Source organism: Formica exsecta, unplaced genomic scaffold (assembly GCF_003651465.1).
Source record: "Formica exsecta isolate Colony F162 unplaced genomic scaffold, ASM365146v1 scaffold2, whole genome shotgun sequence".
Classification (NCBI taxonomy): domain Eukaryota; kingdom Metazoa; phylum Arthropoda; class Insecta; order Hymenoptera; family Formicidae; genus Formica; species Formica exsecta.
In genome coordinates this window covers 3,648,363-3,667,865 of record NW_021849297.1, presented here as the reverse complement: position 1 = coordinate 3,667,865, position 19,503 = coordinate 3,648,363, and the positions used below count along the sequence as shown (strand labels likewise).

General features: G+C 39.3%; 1 protein-coding gene across 1 annotated transcript in view; it reads right to left on the bottom strand.

Moving 5' to 3' along the window:
* Nucleotides 1–19,503, bottom strand: part of LOC115234526 (protein outspread) — a 223,743-nt gene that overhangs the window by 17,877 nt on the left and 186,363 nt on the right. The window contains exons 4-6 of the mRNA XM_029805684.1: nt 5,795–5,983; nt 2,064–2,136; nt 862–1,425 (exon numbers count right to left, since the gene is read on the bottom strand). Coding sequence (XP_029661544.1) covers nt 862–1,425; nt 2,064–2,136; nt 5,795–5,983 — 826 coding nt within the window. The remainder of the gene's footprint in view (nt 1–861; nt 1,426–2,063; nt 2,137–5,794; nt 5,984–19,503) is intronic.

Sequence of the window (19,503 nt, the reverse complement as noted above, 5' to 3'; positions counted from 1 at the left end):
AAATCTTTTTTGCACTGTATCACTAATTCTCTTGAAAGATATCTAATTTCATTAATATAATTTTCTATATGCGAATCTGGAGCAACATTTCTTTGAACTATTACGTTTGTTATATTAATTATATAGAATAAAAATAGGTCAGCTGTCCGACTTAATACGTCAGCTGTTTCTTTTGCGGATTGCAAATCATCGTCATTGAGAATGTAAAATCCAGCGACCTAGTTTCCATCCGTATCTAAACTAGTTTTATCCGACTATTAAGAATAAGAAAAACTTTCGACGTAAATCGTGACAAAGCGAGACGAACATCTTGAAAGTTATTACTTCTAATGTAACTTTCATGTTATCTTGAAATATCTCAGAGAAATGAGATATACCTAATATTATTTTTAAATTATTTACTATCAATCATTCATGTCCTAATTTCAATATGATCTCGACAGCACAACGCAAATCAATCCAAACGAAGCGATCAAATACAGTAATATATCTTTCTATCATCAGGTATCTAATTATAATATCATTAAAGGATATCTAGTTTAATTAAATATAATCGAAAAAATAAGTCACGAGCGATTGAAGATCATTGTCACTAATAGTTTTATAATCTCATTAACTTTTTATCAAATTTTAATTAAACTATTAAAATTTTAGAAATGCGAATCGAAAAATAATTTTATAAATAAATTCAGAAATGTGAACAAAGAAATCTTCCGCGTATTGACAAAAATCACAAGAATCATCAGGCAAACATCGTGTAATCGTAATCAGAGTCAAGGAAATGTCAAAGCACAGATGATAATTTTATCTGTCAAAGGCATCGGACACTCGAAGAAATTGTGTCTCATCGAATATACCGACCTAGTTTCTCGCCGGAGGCCGTGCTGGTCGTGTCGCCGGTTCGTTCGCCCTGCTGATTCATCCTGCGCCTGGCCTTGTCCTCGGCACGGAGCTTGTCTCGGGTCGGTGGTGACGCGCTGCTGGCAGGTTGATCCCGATAGCTCGTTGATCTCGCGCCGTCGTTGGGGATCATCGGCGGCTTATCGGTCAACGAGGCGGCATTGCTCGAGATGGTTGTCGAAGTGGTCGAATAAACAGTGCTGCAAATGTTGCCGTTCAACGACGCCGTTGTCGTCGTTGTCGCGGTTGTCAGATAGCTTCCGCTGGAGCCATTCTCGAGGGACGCCACAGTATGCAAGGGCGATAAATTGTTTCTGACCTCAGAGACGCTCTCCGTGTTACCGTTGGTCAGCACGCTATTGTTAGTCGCGGTGCAGACGCTAGTTGTTACCAAGGACGGCGTCGACGAGAAGACGGAAGAGCACAAGTCTGACGTTCCGTTGCCGGTCTCCGGGATCCACGCGCTGCTGCGCGGCTCTGATTGACAGCTATTGAAGCGCGGTCGCGGTGGATTTGGTGTGTTACCTGCGATGATCAAGTTTCAATGCCTTTGTAAGAATTCAGGTGATTGAATGCGCATTTGCGATGCGAAAGCTTTGAAATCTCCACGAAGGAGCCGAAAGAAAATTAAGCAATTTTTCTTTCTAAGAAAGGAATTTTTTACTAAACTTAAAAAAAAATTTATACATATATAAAACATATATACTTATATATTTAAGAAACACCATCGTATGATTTGACTCGAGTTAAGTTGTGCTGTAATTTCTGAGAAAAATGATTGAGATAGATCTAATTAGAGGTAACGAGAACTAGAGATAACGAGGTGATAGTGATACGTAATAATGACAGTATATATATTATGAAAAGATATGTGCTTTCTCCTTCACACGCGAAGGTATCGTCTTATTATTTATATCCACTTCTGTCACACGCATCTCATGTTTACTACGCTGGTTAAATTGTTGCACATTCCACCTCTCATTACATCAAATTGCTTGCGTAAAAGACTCTTGTCTGTGCAATATTACTTTTCCGCAGAGAAAAATGAAAATGACTAAGCGAGGTAGTAATTACGCCATCGTTAAACTACTGGCGTGGACATATCTTTGCATACATGCGTATTATTGTAAAATTTGCATAACATGAGCAGTAGGCATACTCACTTCGAATCGTCGGCGTAACTTGCAGAATCGTCGTCTGTCCGCCGGGGAAGGTTGCATTTCGCTTATGCCGACCCTGAAAACCACAGAACGCAAATCGTGAAGAAATTGCGACGGAATATTTCCACAGATTCTATTATCAAAACCCTCGAGCGTTTTTTTCCGCCGTTAAGGATCTCAGCTGATTGGATAATCGATCTGGAAATTGATCCGCAATAAACGCGCGAATAATTACGTTTATCCTCGACCATAATCGTAAAAACACGACAATCCTTAAACACAAACGAATGTGTATCTCATGGAAAATATTTACTCAAATTTAATCAAAAGATATTTAGTTAATTAATTAATCAATTATATATATATATAATGCTCTATCTTTTTATTTATATAATTAGCGTTATTAATGCATGCGACATTGTTTTCATATACCATTTCGTAACTTTAATTTAAAAAAGTTGCAACGGTTGTGCAACTTCGCGAAGTCATCTCGAGGTGATCGCGAAGCGATCGAGCGCCCTTTGCGCAAACAACGCGACAATTCCAAGGACAATGGGAAGAATGGGGAGGAAAGGAAAGGGAAGTAATTGCAAAAAAATGTGGAAAATAACGCGGGAGCAACATTTCCTCCACGTTCACTGCGCTAAATGTCGCATGGCACGCATGCATCTTGCCTTGGCCTCGTAACGTAATCGTTCGTTTACACCAGTGACGAGGTCCACGGCAACGACGTGGTGTAGCCGTATGCCGATCGATCATTGCTTGCGTAACGGAATTAACGTGTGCGCGTAGCCATGTAATCTCGTACGAACAATGCGAGAATGCGAGACCGCGATGGGATCCTAAACGATTCTCGCGAGAACGATTGATCGATTGTGGCCGCGACGCGAAACCCGCGAGCGCAGAAAACACTCCATTCTGTTCTCTGAAGAGATAATTATCGAGCTATTGCATTGGATGTGCGCAAAGAAGACTGAGTATGAAGAAGAATGCTTTTTGTCTGAGAATTGCAGGAGCTTTAACAGGCACGAGTCTCGCAATACATAATTTATTATAATTTACAACGCATCGGCTTTACAAGATGATATTTATATATTTGAAAATATATATATCTTTTAAGCGTTCTCGAGACAATGTATGATAATTCAAAAAATATTCTTCCTGCATTTTCAACAAGTAATTCAAATAAAACTTAATTTAAATAAAAATATACGCGTTGCAACGAGAAAAAAAAAAAAAGAAATCAGCCGAAATACAAGATATATCGTAACGTGTGTGGAACTTATTTCGAGAATAAATTTCTGAATCCTATGTATCCCATAAATAAAATATCTTCCATGAGATCTATTCTTCGGTAAATGACGTCAATACGACGGTGTGTTATATCGCACGCGTCACGATGCAATAACTAATGTTTCGCGTTTTGTACCAGAAGCACTGAATGAAGAGATATTTCTCCGCTCGCCGATCGATCATGTCTTACGTAATTTCGCGGCCGAGTAATCCGCGGTGTTATTACAAAGTTCCGAGCAGTGTAACGAACGACAGCTTTTGAGCGGTTCGATTTACGGCGTCTGATTGATTGGAAGGTTCGCGCGAGCGCGAACACCTCCCCGTACCGGATACCAATTTAGTCGATAATCGAGGAAGGCTAAACAATTACGGCGTAATTATGGCGGGGAAACGCTGGTCCGGCCCAAATTTCGTCGCGACTTGTACGTGTTGCGCAACAAATATACACGCGATATGAACACTTGTGTTTGAGGCGCTGTAAACCATCGTCAATGTTAAATCATCGTCACGCAGAGCGTTCTAATAATTGCTTTACAATCCCAATATTCGCGACGTGCACGAAACGTTGTAAATTTATTTATAGATTGCTTTATCGCGCCGTTACATGCAATGTCAAAAGTTGCAAAAATCGCTTCATGCATCTTTCATGTATATCTTATCAATAAATCAAGTTTTTGTAATTATCAATAAACAAATTATGAATATAAATAAATATTACTATAAACGAGTTCTCAATTATAATCTTGAGAAGATGTTTATATAAAAGGGAATTTAAACAGTTTTAATTGTTTAACTATTATAGTAACATGATGCATTGTGCCATAATTAATAGAGTTAAAGCTTTTTTACGAAATGGAAGAGAGTTCGTTCTCAACCTAATTCGCGAGACTTCCAATCGCTTAGTGACGAGTGAAACGATGCTCCATTTGTCACCAAACGCTTTCCGTCGTCAGCTGAATAATGACGCCCCGAGACGATGTTAAGCGACGGTGAAAAGAGAAAACACAGAGAGGCCCCTTTAGAGATCGCGAAAAGACGAATGAATCGCAGGAAGCGGCCAATCGACTCGACTGACAACCCCCGAGACGCGCAAGTCCAAGTGACAAGTCGCGGCACAAGTCTACTGGCGTTTATTGTCGACGTAATGAGCGCCGCGGTATGCATTGGCGATTATGCGAGGCAACGTCGGCAGTTTCACTGTAGCTTACGCTATTTTTTTCAAGGCCTTTCAAGCGCAAGCGACAGGCACAATCACACTCAATAACCGCTTCATCATGCGAAAGCGTTCGCCCGCCCCGTTTATGAACTCGACGCATTTTTGCGTCGCGCTCTGTCCTACATTGTCGCTAATTCTACTACATACAATGGTCACTTTTATATAATAGGAGACACGAAAAATATTTTTGCTTAACCAGCATTGTCTAAGAGACAACAAAAATATTTAATCTGAATTGTAGTTTAATTTAATTTCTCTCTCTTAAACTCTCCCTTTAATTGTGTGATTCTGGAAAGAAATATAGAATCACAGTTAAAATTAATTACATTTTAATTATGTAATCTTTTTAACTGTTATGATTGTTATCATATAAAGTTTTGCGCATTGAAATAAAGAAAAAATATATCGGAAAATGAGTGGCATTTTTTAAAACCGCTAAGATTTGCATATATTTTAGGTAATATATTACAAAAACAAATAATCGTTAGAATTAATTAATAGCATAATTCCGACATATTTTGTAGATAACAGAGTCTAAAAGCGTAGTTTGAAATAATCGTGATATTCAACGGAACTTTCTCGTAACTCTGTTTTTACATCGAATAGGTTTCCGCTAGCATGCTTTGAAACCCTATTAGAGCTAATCCTGTGGACGCGAAAAGACGTCACAAGCGGGGAATCATTCTTGTGCGCGTAACAAGCATGTCACAGGAAAGGATGTATTATGGCACGTAATGATTATGCGAGAGCACGCGCAATCAGGCAACATTCTGCGCGTTTCTACCATTCGCGTGACTACGTTCTTCTCGCGCAATGCACCTTTCAGAGAGACGTATAATACGATATCGATGCGGTTTAGCCGCTGCATATCCTCCATAATCGACGAAAAATTAAATTCCCTAATGATATACGTAAGATGCCATTCTATATCACAAGTGTACGTTAAGTAGGACGCACGGATTCCTTCGACCAGCTATCAAATCATCTTTTTCAATCGATATATCCTTCAATTTGATGCAGAAATTGGATTGCGGCTCTCGCATTTCATAACGGTTTCCGGAGCATTTCATTAAGCTACACGAAAAATATTGCAACTTGAGAGAGAGGGAGAAAGAGAGAGAAAAAAAAATGTACGATCTTTATTTTATTTAAATAACGCAATAAATAACGCAATATTTTTAAAAATACGAAAAACGGTTATATATTGACATTAAGCTGGACCAACCTTGTTTCGCGAATACACTTGGAGAACATCCGACCACCATCTGGTTTCTTCACGGCATGTTCCTTTGACGAAGGTCACACCCTCCGGCGAGGTCACGGCGAGGCTGTAAGGATGCCCGGTGACGTCCTCGGCGGCGGCTACCTCCAGGACGCGGGTCATGTCGATCCTCGCCTGTGGCACAGTTTCGGGCTGCAACAATAAGAGAAAAGAATTCTAATGTTAGACAATTCATTATAGGAGAAAAGCGTTCTACTTCGCACGGCAAAGATTACGGTGAGTCAATGTAATTGACCATCAAATTAAATAAATCTCCAATCGCATGGATATTGCGGTTTGCTTATGCAATAAAGCACCCGACATCATGCACTTTGTAAATATGCAGAAGTCTACTCGTATGCGCGGAAATGTATATGGCAATGATTACGTGTCATCTGTGTGTCATATGTATCCTCGCGTTTATTAAGGTCTGTATTGAAAGGGGACGGTAGCAATCATCGACAGCAATGCGTCGCGACGGCATTTTTATTACGCTTGATCTCTTTTTTTTTTTCGGTCGTCGATTATTTTGCGAAATTGCACGTACATTACACTCGCATTTGGTCGATTGGATTACACGGGACTCGCTGTACCGGAAACGTATCATTTTAGCACGATAGGTGTGCGGGCAACCAGTCGCAGCGGCCAACCACGTATTTTCCTTCGGCCGTAAAAGTGGCAGTCCGCGGACGGCAGGAATGACGCCTTATTGCTATTCCACTTCGCTCCTCGTAAAACCGTAGAAAGTGAGTCCCATCGGTGTGATCGCGCAATTGCTGCCAATTTGAGGAGAGGGGAGCACGGGACACTAACGGGCGAAAGGGATATCGCGAAGGGAGCGAATCGGGTATGGGAGATGAGTTGCACGCTGATCAAAGCGCAACCGTTCTGTGTGACTGCTGCGGGCATTTTACCGCGTAAAATGTACCCGGGAATGTCACCGCAATACATACACACACACACACACACACATGCACACAATCGTCGGTACTTTACGGGAACGAGCCTATCTACCTGCGGACAGATCGCTCTCGCGCAGGAGATTGAGTAATACTCGAGCTATGAAACAAGCAATAAAGACTAATGACTAAGTTCTTAGTAATAAATCGTACAATAAAGAAAGAAAATGAGTAACTTTGCGTCGTTATATGTAATAATCGTCATTATCGTAGTTTGAATGCAAATTACTTGTATCAAATACATATGTATTTTTGAAAATGCTGCCTTAAAAAAAATTAATGCTAAAAAATATTATGTACCAGATTTCTTGAATCATATTCAAAAGACTTAGAGGTATTTATTTAGAAATTAGAATAATCTGGGAAAATAATAGATTCAATGACGACATCATACGAAATCGTTGTAAACATGTCTGTTTAAAAAAAAGCAAAGATATTCGTAACGCCGAGTGTACATATGCACGCCGCGAAACAGCGCATATAATTGAAAAAAAAAAGACGCGTTTTACTGCAATTTTTCTCAGGCTCGAACAGCAACATTATTCTTGAAACGCGAGAGATTCATTTGCACGGCGCATCTTACGCTCAGCGTTTTGTCGCGCCTACATATATTTTCTCTTTGCCGTTCTCTTGCCCTTCCCGCCTCTCTCCCCGATCACCACACGGAATAATGTAAAAATTTGCATACGAAAATTCCTCCGCTTATAGCCCGCTTAATTAATCGCGGAAGATGAAAGAGGGTAGAAGCTCGCGTAGAAACGTCGGGAAAAAATTTATGAACGCAGAAAGTTTATGATAGAATGACGATAAAAATAATTAAAAAGTAAAGTTTTAAATTTAACTAAACTCTCTTTCTTCTTCCTTAAAAATTCTATTTTCCTGCATCGCGTAAATGGATAAACTCCCCCTTACACATATCATCTCTCGTGATACATACATCATCTGCATTTCAAACAAAGATCAAAGAACTCTGGATTATTGCAAGAAAGGGCATGCGAAGCACAAACGTCCGAGAAAATCCAAAAAAAATGTTAAACACTACTGCTCCCACATGCTTGCCTCTATGGCAACAAAATGTGAAAGATTTTGCCGATAGATATCATATCTATGAGATTAACATCTCGCGAAATAATAATAAACCATCCAATCGATAGAGATAACTTGACGTTATAAATATTACATATTATGGAATTAAAATCACGATTACTCTAATTCGCGATGATTTGTACGCGATGCTCATCATTTGATGTGAAAACGAGCGTAAAAAAATTTAGATAATTTTTTTTGAGTCACGCATTTCGCATTAAGACCAAGGTATACGTAAGGCGGTTTTGTTCGCGCAGAACGAATAAGTGTGAAAGAAAATCCGTGACGCATTAAGTCCGTAGCAAGGCACGAGCCTCTATTAAGGCAAAGCCGCTACCATATGCCCTCGGATTATGCTGGGAGACGAAGGGATGCGTCCAACGGAGCGATACATCACGGCCCATGTCGGCCGTTACGCACACAAGACCGCCCTACTCACGGTTTTTGTTCATCGGACGTGTTTATTGGCAAGAAGTGGGTCGGTTCTTTTGGTCGGCTTTCCGTCTGTTTATTAAAGAGAGAATGGATTGTATCACATGAAATTACTTCTACAATTTTGCATATGGAGAACAGCTAATTCTTAACGTTAATGTCGATGTAAATTTTTCTTAAGGCTTTTAAGCAATATTATTAAATTAAAATTATGATATATTAAATGTATAAGACAATAAATCATAAGCCGGGTCCAAACCAAGCGAACAAATATCAGCAAATATCAGATTAAAACATTACTTAATTAATAAATAAAAAAAATATTAATAATTAATGTCTTCACTCGTTCGCTCTGATATTTGTTTGTACTCGTTTATGTTCGTTTGGTTTGGAGTTAGTTGTAAAATAAATGAGATATTTTTTCACTCATAGGCTTTGATATTTAATGTAATTAATTTTAATTCAATCAGTTATTATATAATTTAATTAAATCAGTTTTTGCCAATAAATGAGATTAGAAAGACAGTACAATAAATGATTAAACTCTCCATATAATTCCTTTCTTACATTTTTATTCAGAAAAACGCATGATGATCAACAACATTGATTATAAAATAACACGATATCGATCGGTGGCAGCGCAGATGAAGGAAAACCTAAGGAAGAAACGAAGGAGACAGGGAGCGTGCATCAGAAATAACAGGTGGTCTGTGATTCGCGAAATCTGGTCCTCGTCGGTTATATGGGTCCTTCGTGACCTGGTTGCGGTCTTACTGGTATACCGGAGGAGATAAGATCCGCGTGGTTCTCATGTAAAACACGAGTTGTCGCGTCTCACGGCGGTCTCTTCGTCTCTCACGGCACTTTTTCTTTTCGAGCTTCCTTTCCTGTCTACACATCCGTCTCTTTCGCACCGTAATATCTCTTCTGTCACCTTTTACTTCTCTCTGCAAGAGCAAATCTTCATCTTTGATCTTCTTCCTTTGCGACGTGCCATGCAAACATAGCCGCAGGACTTTGCCAAACTGAGAACTACAGACCTCGTCTTTAGTACCGTACAATCTTCAAGGTCGTTTCTGACGGACGTCTGGATCGCTCGGGATGACATAAGCATTTTCCAGACTCCCGTGAGTTTCGCTTCTTTGATAACTTTATGTATTTTACGTGATATGATCAAACCATGATATATTTATAGCGATTCTTAACAATATTATTGATCGATGTACATTCATAATCCCGGAAAAGGTTGTAATTTCTCAAATATAACTATTTAATCTGACTAGGAAAAATATAATAAATTAAAAAAATAGTACATTAAATGTATAAAACATTATGTAATTTTTTGTCATTGAAAAGAGTTTGTTCCATTATTTATCTTCTATTTTAATGCATATTTTCTTTCGTATAAAATTTTCTCTCTATACATAATTTCTGCAAAGAATAATCTTTTTTTTTGCAACAGAACAATTTTATACCTATGTAATCATCTAAAAACGCAAATTATCAATCGAAAAAATTCTGCTCGGTTTCAACAATTCAATAAGAGACGTTTGACTGTCAGATTATCGAATGTAATTCATATTAATTAAACAAGTGACCGATTATTATTACCTAAATCCGCCTATTGAAGGAGACATAGAGGAGCCAACGATTTCGCCAAGAGACCTTCAATTAGTTCATGACCTCTTTTCCGTCATCGATGCCGAATCCGCGTCGACGTCATGGGATCAGTGTGAGAGTTCCTCGACGATGATTACACACGCTCACTCGCTTCGACGACTTCGAACAACACCGGTGTAAATGTCGACGCGGACGTCGTTAAAAACATCCTAAGATGGAAATTTCGAATCCGCCTGATAGTATCAGCCGAGCGTTAAGCTTCATCGTTAATAATCCTCTAATTGTAAGTGGCGTTAACGGTAGCTCGTTACTCGTTTCTGTCGTTGATACCTGCTATCGTTCCAAGAATGGACGAGACATCAGATACAAAACGTTGGCAATAATTTTGAAATATGGTACGATTAACAATAAGATAGGATGAGTTTGGAAAAGATCTATCCGAGATATCCATTTTTGGAATACGGAATAAAAATTCTGAATAAAAATTTTCTTATTTGGCACACATTTTGTTACATTATAATCGCTGCTAACCCACGCTTATGTCACACAATTATTATTATATTAACACGCAAACTGAGAGTAAGTTCCAGATAACTGGGAGAATAAATCTTCAATTTATAAAACCGAATAATACGATATAATGTATCGACTTCTCCCGCAGTAGATAGAATTCGCCATAACTTGATATGACTTTGCACATTCCATTCCAAAACTCTCGGTCGAAAACTGGTCGAACGGCAAAAGTGTTTATTGGAATATCGACCAGCGATACGCGCGTGCGTGTTTAATCCGCGTAAGGAGGTATATTATTTATATATATATAATTGCCGAAGCGTCGTTAATTGCTCCATCCGGAAAGTGCATACCTTGAGGCATTAATTTGTCGGCCGCCGATGTTCGCGTGGTTATTCTCGGCTCTTGATCTTATCCGTCGCCCTCTTCCCTTTTCTCTTTTCCCCGAGACTAGACTCGTCTGGAAAATCAACAGGAGTCTCGTCGTCGAGAGACACGGAACGATCCGGTAACTTTTCAACGGCAGGAAACAGGTCTTACTAGTGCACATATCTCGGCAGTGCTCGTATCACAAACGGAAAAGATCGATAAAACTGAAAGCCATCAGACTACACGGGAAGATGCGACGTCTCAGATACATTGGCAGGAGCTAGAAGTTCATAATGGTCCTACACTGCTGTTGGTAAAATAATCTAAATGACAGTCATTATACGCGTCGCAACAATTATTATGCGCAATTAAAGGCTCCTTAATCTTTAAAATAATGCCGAGTAAACCAGAGTCAACCATGGAAGCAATTGTGAATCGATACCATTGAATGATACTGATTTAAAAAGAAAAATTTGATGGTTTTTGCAATTTTCTCGAAGAATCATGAAGAGCAGAGGCTAGAAGTATGATTAGAATACCATCGGACTCTCTTTCCTCGCACGACGATTCCTCCCCTAACGACGACGTGATGGAATGCGTGAGAATGCGTGAGATGGATCTTATATTCTCTGCATATCAACGCACGATGAGAGAAGGCGATTCATTTCCTTCCTTTTTGAAGGAATCTTCAAATTGAAACTAGCATGATAAAATGTATACGGGTTTGTAAGATATAAGAGAAAATCTAATTCTCTTTTTGTGAAATATTCAATGTGACCGTGTGATTTTAAATTTCGTTTATTCGACTTATTTATTTAATGTCAGGATATTAGCATCAAATGAAATCGTATAGGCATTTCAACAAATTAAATAAAAAAATTATTTCTTAATTGTTTGAAATCCATATTTTAAAAACATATAATTTCTCCGTTTTTTGTCAATTCACGATTGACAACAGTCGAGAGCAAGAAAAATTTATATTGAAATATGAATTTTTCTGAATACGATTCTGAAATAAATTCTTTTAAATATGCAAAATATAAAGATATCGAGAAATCAATACAACTTATCTTAAATTTGACCAATGCAATAAAACTATGTCAATCGTAGTCTCTGGTATAATAAACCGTCCTAAATATAAATTCAATTATGTTACAATGTACTTTTCACATTTATAGCGCTAAAAATAAAAACTCTCGTCACTTCTCTCGTCTGGCAAAAATAAAGATTCACGAAAAAAAAAAAAAGAAAATCACGATTAATTCGTTGTCGGGAAAAATAAGAACATCGTTTAGAAACAGCGATCATTTAAAGGAACATCCTAAAGGCGGAGTACCAGCGGAGCAAGACTATCTACGATCAGCTGGCGGTGGGCTCGTCCGTCCGTACCGATTCAACGTCCGCTTTCAATTAGCTGTCGTATGGGTGATCCGCAAACTCGCGCGCGCAAGCGGTCGACCGCCGTGTAATCACCCGCCAGTCATCAACGGGAATACGATTTCTCGATGATTACCGGCAACGCAACGGAGGAACACGCAGCGGGATCGGAGAGAAAAGAGCATCCGAAGAATCGCGGTGCATTGAGGAAGAAAGAAAGAAAAAAAAATGCAAGGATGGAGAAAGCGAAAGGGAGGAGAGGATGATGAAGGGAAAAGAAATAGGGAAGATAAAAGAAGAAAGCGATCGCGGCCATTGGGTAGCTCCCGACGCGAAATATCTCGATAACGCACGATCCGCGACCCTCTCACAATAACTCTCTGTCTCATTGTTTCTCTTCCGCTCGTTGATATCCGGGCTGAATTATACAAGAGACGAGCGTGGTCGGACGCGCCGCGCCGTGAAAGGCACCTTAGCTAATAACTCGGCGAGTTGATTACCTACCATGATTCGCAATTGAAACTCGCGGACGCCGATAACAAAGCCGCCACAGTGCCTCGAATGCCGTCCTCGAGGGGGTACGTCGGCTATTCCGGGTAAAAAGAAGAGTGGCGGCTTTCTATCCTTAACGACCGATTTATTATGTTTTGCAGATTGAGGTCGCTTCGATATCGTCTTGAGCGGCATTGATTGGATATCAATAGTTTATTTATTTGAGAGCGCCGCTACGCTCGAGCTGTAATTGATGCAGAGAAACTCTAGCTCTTATGTAGAATTAAATGCGGCAATTATCGAGAAACGCGATAACATTACGTGTGTTAAATAATTAAAATTTAAATGACGAAAATTCTTTTTCGTGATATAAAGAAAGAGATACAGATTATTGTATATTTCTTCCGAAACGAGATAATTTTCGAAAATTATTGGATGCGTATTTTAAATAAAATCATCTTTTACACATATATAATAGAATAAAATATATACATTAGACTATTACTATATAAAAAATATATGTACACATTAGTCTATATATTTAAATTTTATTTCATCCAAGAAAAACTATTTGCGTAACTGACCCTATATAAAATGCAATGAATACTTAACCGATGCAATAAATTATTTAATGCTAGTATATTTATTGATTTTATGCGACTATTAAGTTTGCTTCAGTAAGCCATTGCTGCAATATTCTTTCTTATGTTCCCTGAGCTATATGTATCTGTCATTATTCCTTACTGACTGCTTCAGGCGACGTGTCCCGGATCGCATTAACATCTATCCATCAATTTATCCCAGCTTCGTTCGCTGGAGATAATTCACGGCACCTTCTTGGCTGAGATACCCATTTCTCGGCGTATTCATACGGCGTATTCATTCAGACCCCGCTTAAAAAATATTACTATGCGATCGAAGTATAACCCCTGTGATTGAAAAGTCGACAGAGGCTCACGATATCGACGCACGCGATTTTTAAGCTCCTCCGTAACTTGCACCGTAATTTTCACAGAAGAGCAAGCCAAGTCTTATCATCATCTTCGATGGATCGATCGATCGATTACTTAGCATCGCGGGCGCGCGGGTGTTTTCGTCGTGGAGATAGAGCGATAATTCGCATCGCGCTGATCGGCACCTTGTCGACCTCGCGTGGACTTTTAATGGCAACCTTTCTTATCGACATGCGCGACGATGGTGGATTTCGCAATTAATAAATTATGGTGCGGGTTAATAAATCGAGACGTCCGAGACGTAAAGGACGGCGGGAGAAGGCAAAGAGAAGAGAGATGCGCGCGTTCTCTCTACGGCGACGAGTTTTGCGGCGACATTCGCGCAGCGCGATGCTGCGTTCGCAATTAAATTAATGACCTGATGTCTTTATTAATTGACCTCGCCCCGGTTACAGATTGCGGCCATTATCGTAGCCGGCCGTGCGGTGGCTGCTTTCATTACCGGACGACGCGGAGGCTGCGGAAGGTCGGCATTAACCACCGCCGCCTCGATTAAGTAGTACCCTCTCTGACTAATCTGGGACGACGAGGGAACGGTGACGGGGGGACGCGATTGAAAGAGCGAAATAATGCGCGGGAATTGAGGCTCGAAAGTGGCGCACGATAGTTCTCTCTCTACCTATAAACGTCTCATCACGGTCGGTCGTTGCATTACGAAGTAACAGTTTCGCGTTTTCCTGCTCTTCTTCCGGCGCGTCTCCCGATCGCTGTGTCGAACGTTTAATTAAAACGAGTAATAATCATGGGTAACCGTAAATTCTTGCATCGCTTCGAATAATCTCACTTGGAACTTTCCACTCCATGGACTGAATGAAACGCGTAACATTGTCCTTGAGTTGCAGCCTTTCTGTTTTGCTCGTTGCAACATCCATGTTTATATTCCATTGGTATAATCTGCAATTATCTCTCTGTGCAGATAAATCGATAGTAAAACACTTGTTCCCGATTCGGACAATAAGGAGAATCATAAGTAAGATATAAGCAAAATGAATTTTAATATGAATTCAGTAGCTATGCGTGAATAATCAACGTCAAGGCATCAATGTCCGAATAATCGATATTTTTCAACTTTGTGTCACTCAGTTAAATCTATTCCGATATCGCGCATTAATTTCTCATTTCTTATTTTATTACATAATGCAATGTTATTATTTGAGTATTGAGTATAAATAATTCTATATATTATATCTAACAGATACACATATTTCAGAACATGGGGATGAATGGATCTATGCATCTCCGAAAGCGTGAAGCTGACATATCGCGTCTGACGATTCTATCATGAGTGTCGCGCTAATGTTACGTCTGAAGATTTACTAGGAACGCAAATAGCATGACGATAATCGTTCAAAGTGACACAAACATTCGCTTATCTCCGCAGCGGGGAGATTAATGCACGGCTCGAGAGAGTAAAGGTGCCGTAGGTGCCGTAGATGCTTAAGTTAATAACGTTCGCTAGCAATAATAGTGTGCCACCGCCAGAGAATTATGAAATAATCTCCCGACCAACAATCGCACGCTCGAACAGAACGCATCGTCGAAATGTCAGCGCTTAAGTTAATTAAACGGCCGTAATTAAGTAAGTAACGACGACGGTGGAAAACCGTTCTTTCTCGAAGCCTTCCAGAATTTCAGGATCGCGCGATTCGAAATTGATTTGTCGGTTATGTTGGCAACTAATTTGCGATTATGATTAATGCCGTTACAACGATGTCTAAACACTAATAATTACTCTTCTTGACTAGCCATTTATTCTCGTACGCATCGCGAAAATAATAGAGGAAGAATCGGTGGTACATGTTGAGAAGATAATAAATCAACAATGTATATATAATAATTATCGTCATTTATATACATATATTATTGTATATAACACAGCTAAATTTGAATCAAACTATTTAAATAAATAAAATATATAATATTTTAAAGCTTTTTATATAAACTATCTTTCAATTGCTAGCAAACTAAATCACGGGAAATATTGAAGTAAAAAATATTCCAACATTACATAATCGATTATATAGTCGACAAAATGTATTAAAATTTTCAAGTAGCAAATCCCTTCATAATATCAACTGAATATCAAGGGAATCGCGATTATTAAATGCCCTTAACCGTTAGCTACGTATCCTTCAATAAAAATTTTAACGTTCGGTATATAAAAATATCCGCTTCAATTTAAAGATTATTCCCTGTCCCAATCTCTCTCCCAACCCCCGATTTTATCGATTCGTCTCCTTCGAGATCCGTGGACGATGATCGAAGGAGGTCGATCATCACAGGGAAGATCGGCCAGTCACCTTTTCCAGGGAGAGGTCCGTTCGAAGCGTGGAACATCGTTAACCTTTGAGATCATCTTCGAGGTGGAGCGTAGTACACGCGACGCGCGCACACACATATACATACTTGCCTGCATCGCGAAAACATACATACACACATGCAACATATATAATGTCGCCTCCTCGATGCGCTCGATGCATTCCGCGCGGATAACTTCCCCTTAGGGGTACGAGAGAAGTAACGGGATCGAGGAATCGATCTCGCTGAGAAGATCGAAGGTCCTTCGAGAGATTCGATTCGATCTCGCGGAATGGCGAAGGTCGCCGCGAGGGGAAAGGGCCTTATGAATTATCGCGTACTGGGATCGGCACGATGACGCTGAATCAAGTGATTACGACAGTTGGGAGAGACTCTTCAATCTTGCAAATTGTCGTGCGATATCGATAAGCGTTCGCAACGCCATTCCGAAACGCATCACAACCCTTTCCTATTACAATAAAAATTCTAGTATTACTTAATATTTAAGCAACTACACGAAAAAATCCTTATTTATTGTCAATTAATTTTTTCGACGCTAGATATTGTCAAAAAATCCTTCTTAAACTGCAAAATTATCTCCATTATATTGCAGTGCAAAATTAAAATATAACATCTTTAATGTAACATTGATATGTATTTCGAATTGCCGAAGACTTTTTTTATGATTTTAAATTTTCTTACGATGAAAGCAAAAAGTGTTATATTTCATACTGTGATTGCATCTTTCTCGACGATGCGTACGTGGTTGCAAGAATCGAACAGTAGAATCTTGCGTTTGTGCAGCAATGATGCTTAGCGAGCTGCGCGTAGAAGAAACTTGGCGTACAAATATAGAGATAGATCTAGATTCGGATCTAGATCATAAACAATCATACCGCGGTAATAGATGTCCGTAATTGCTTCCCTTATTGGTCGTTCGTAACGTAACATCCGGTGCCTGCGGCTACGGCGCGCCGTGTTCCAATGGATCCAAGGAAATTGATTTCATACGCTGTATCGTGCGCGTGTTGCGTGCCGTGTCGGTGGCCAAGCCTGCAAATATCGCGGCTCGCCTTCTTTTTCCCACTCTCTTCGTTATTTCATTATATATTTCGCGGTACTTCTCAAGATTACGTGTTCGCGATCACAACACGAAACGTGAAATAACGTTTTCCCCTTCGTAATATTTTACAGAAGTTCTATAAAAAAAATTTCTTTACTAGATTAAATTATTTAATTAAACTTTTAAATTAATAATATCCGTACAGTAAATAGATAGGTATTATTAATTATGGATATTCCTTAATTTTTACATTTTTAAGACGTTAAAAATAATCTTCTCTGATAAAATATATCCTGTACTACATGGTAGCTTATAAATCGCACGCAACTTTATATATTTAATACAAAAGCAAGTTGCCTTTCAAAAATACTCGGATATACTTCGGTAAAATCTATCGTAGCCGAGATATAATACCGTGTAACTAGCTTTCTCCCCGTGACGTTAATGCATGTAATCAATATCTTGTGATATTATCATAAATCCTGCATTCTCTTTGCACGTAGTCGTAGTTGATGAGCCATGTTGCTGCGACGCGACTCGATACTGGCAATGATAATAAGAATAAGAGATCACGGATTCAGCAATAGATATGACGCACGCGAATCTCAATTACGTCGCGGATTGGTCATCAGTCGACGTCCGGAATTGCTTGCAAGTCCCGGCGTGGACTTACGATCCTCGTTACATAACGTACATTACTGCAATATATAAGATACTCCATCGCAATAATATTATAGTAATATCAACTAATCGTTCGCATCCCGGTAGAAGTTATTTCCGTTCGATGCAATCGGACCATCCATTCGTCAATGCAATTGAACCATCCAATCTGATGTAAAACTGTTTGCCAGAATAAATTCTTGCGTATTTATACACTTCCTTCTTTCATCGCGATGACACGATATTCTATAATTAGATTGTTATGAAATATTACGATACAAACATTCTTAAAATAGAAAATGCGCGAATATAAATCCATAATTCATTTTTTCTTAGTTCAACTGTTTTAAACAAATCAAAGAAAATTTGTTTTCATTTAGAAATATTCAGCGGAAACAGAAAAAATTATTGCCAAAAAAATGATCGCTGTCCCTTTTTTAAATTAACTCAAAAATGCACAGGAAGAAAATGTTAATCTGTGGTTAAAGAAAAAATGCACTTTTCCAATTTCAAGTATTTTTACAATTTTAAAAGGAATTATTAAACGATCAACAAATTCACTCATAAAGTTCTGTTTGTCTTTCTCTCTCTCTCTCCTCTCGAGTCCGAGAAAATCGCTTTCCTTTAAAAAGAAAGATTATCAGTATTCAACATCGTATCGCTTATGTAATGCAGAAGCTTTTTTTTTGCACATTCTCTCCTGTTATTTCACTATAAGAGAAAAATGGATTATGAAAAATGACCGTAAGATTAATGTGGCATCTGTTTGCAATTGTAAGCGCGCGTGCACGCGTGCGCACGAATCCCGGAAGAAAGACGTGCACGTGCGACATACGTAATCTCAAGCGGTATGCAGTATCGTCGCAAGAGATCCACGACTATGAAAGATTCCAACCGTTTCGTTGCGGTTTTAACGAGGTAACGATCTCGAGAGAAGGCTCTCTTCTGGCCTTTCCGTCCGCGAGGCCGATAAACGTTGGGCCGTTAAAGATTTTCATTGCCTCGCCCGGATAGAAACTGACGAAAGCCCAAAGATAGCACACGTGCACATCCTGTACGCATTTTATAATTACGATATCCCGATCGAAATAACGAAGCTCTATCTTTCCTGTGCGCGTCTCATTAAAGTTCCTATCCATTTTTCAAAAATTTTAACTTACGAGATACAACTGCTAGAAAATTATGAATTAAAAAATTACGTTAATTATGTTATGAGATTTTCTAACTTGATCGCTTTCATATCGATCAGCGAAACATACCTCGTGGCGAATTAAAATATTACGAGCGTCGCTCTTTTTAAAGGCATGTACACATACACACGTACGTATATTCATTTTGTGATGGAATGCCAACGATGTCCAATACGCGATATACCGGATGGTGCACGATGCACGAGAGCCAAGTGCAGGTTCGTTGCTCAAGTGGTACGTACATACATACGTACTATGCGGGGCTACATAAATACGTTATGTATGATGGGTACTCGCGTGTGGTACACGTGTGATGCGTGCTCATATGTACGTGCGCTCATATATATGTACGATACGTATGTACATTTCCTGGTTGCTCTTCCATGGGCTGGGCGTGTCGTAATCGCAAGCATACAACGAACACGCACATCGATATCGCAGAGCGAGGCATTTAATTTTGACATCGGTTATAACTTCTCTACTTAGTTGGGGGGTTGGCCACGGGGATCAGAGACGCGCCGTAATCTCGACCGCGAAATTAACGCCGGAGCAGAACGCGATTAAATACGCGCTCTAGAATAGTACTGCTCCCTCCCCCTTC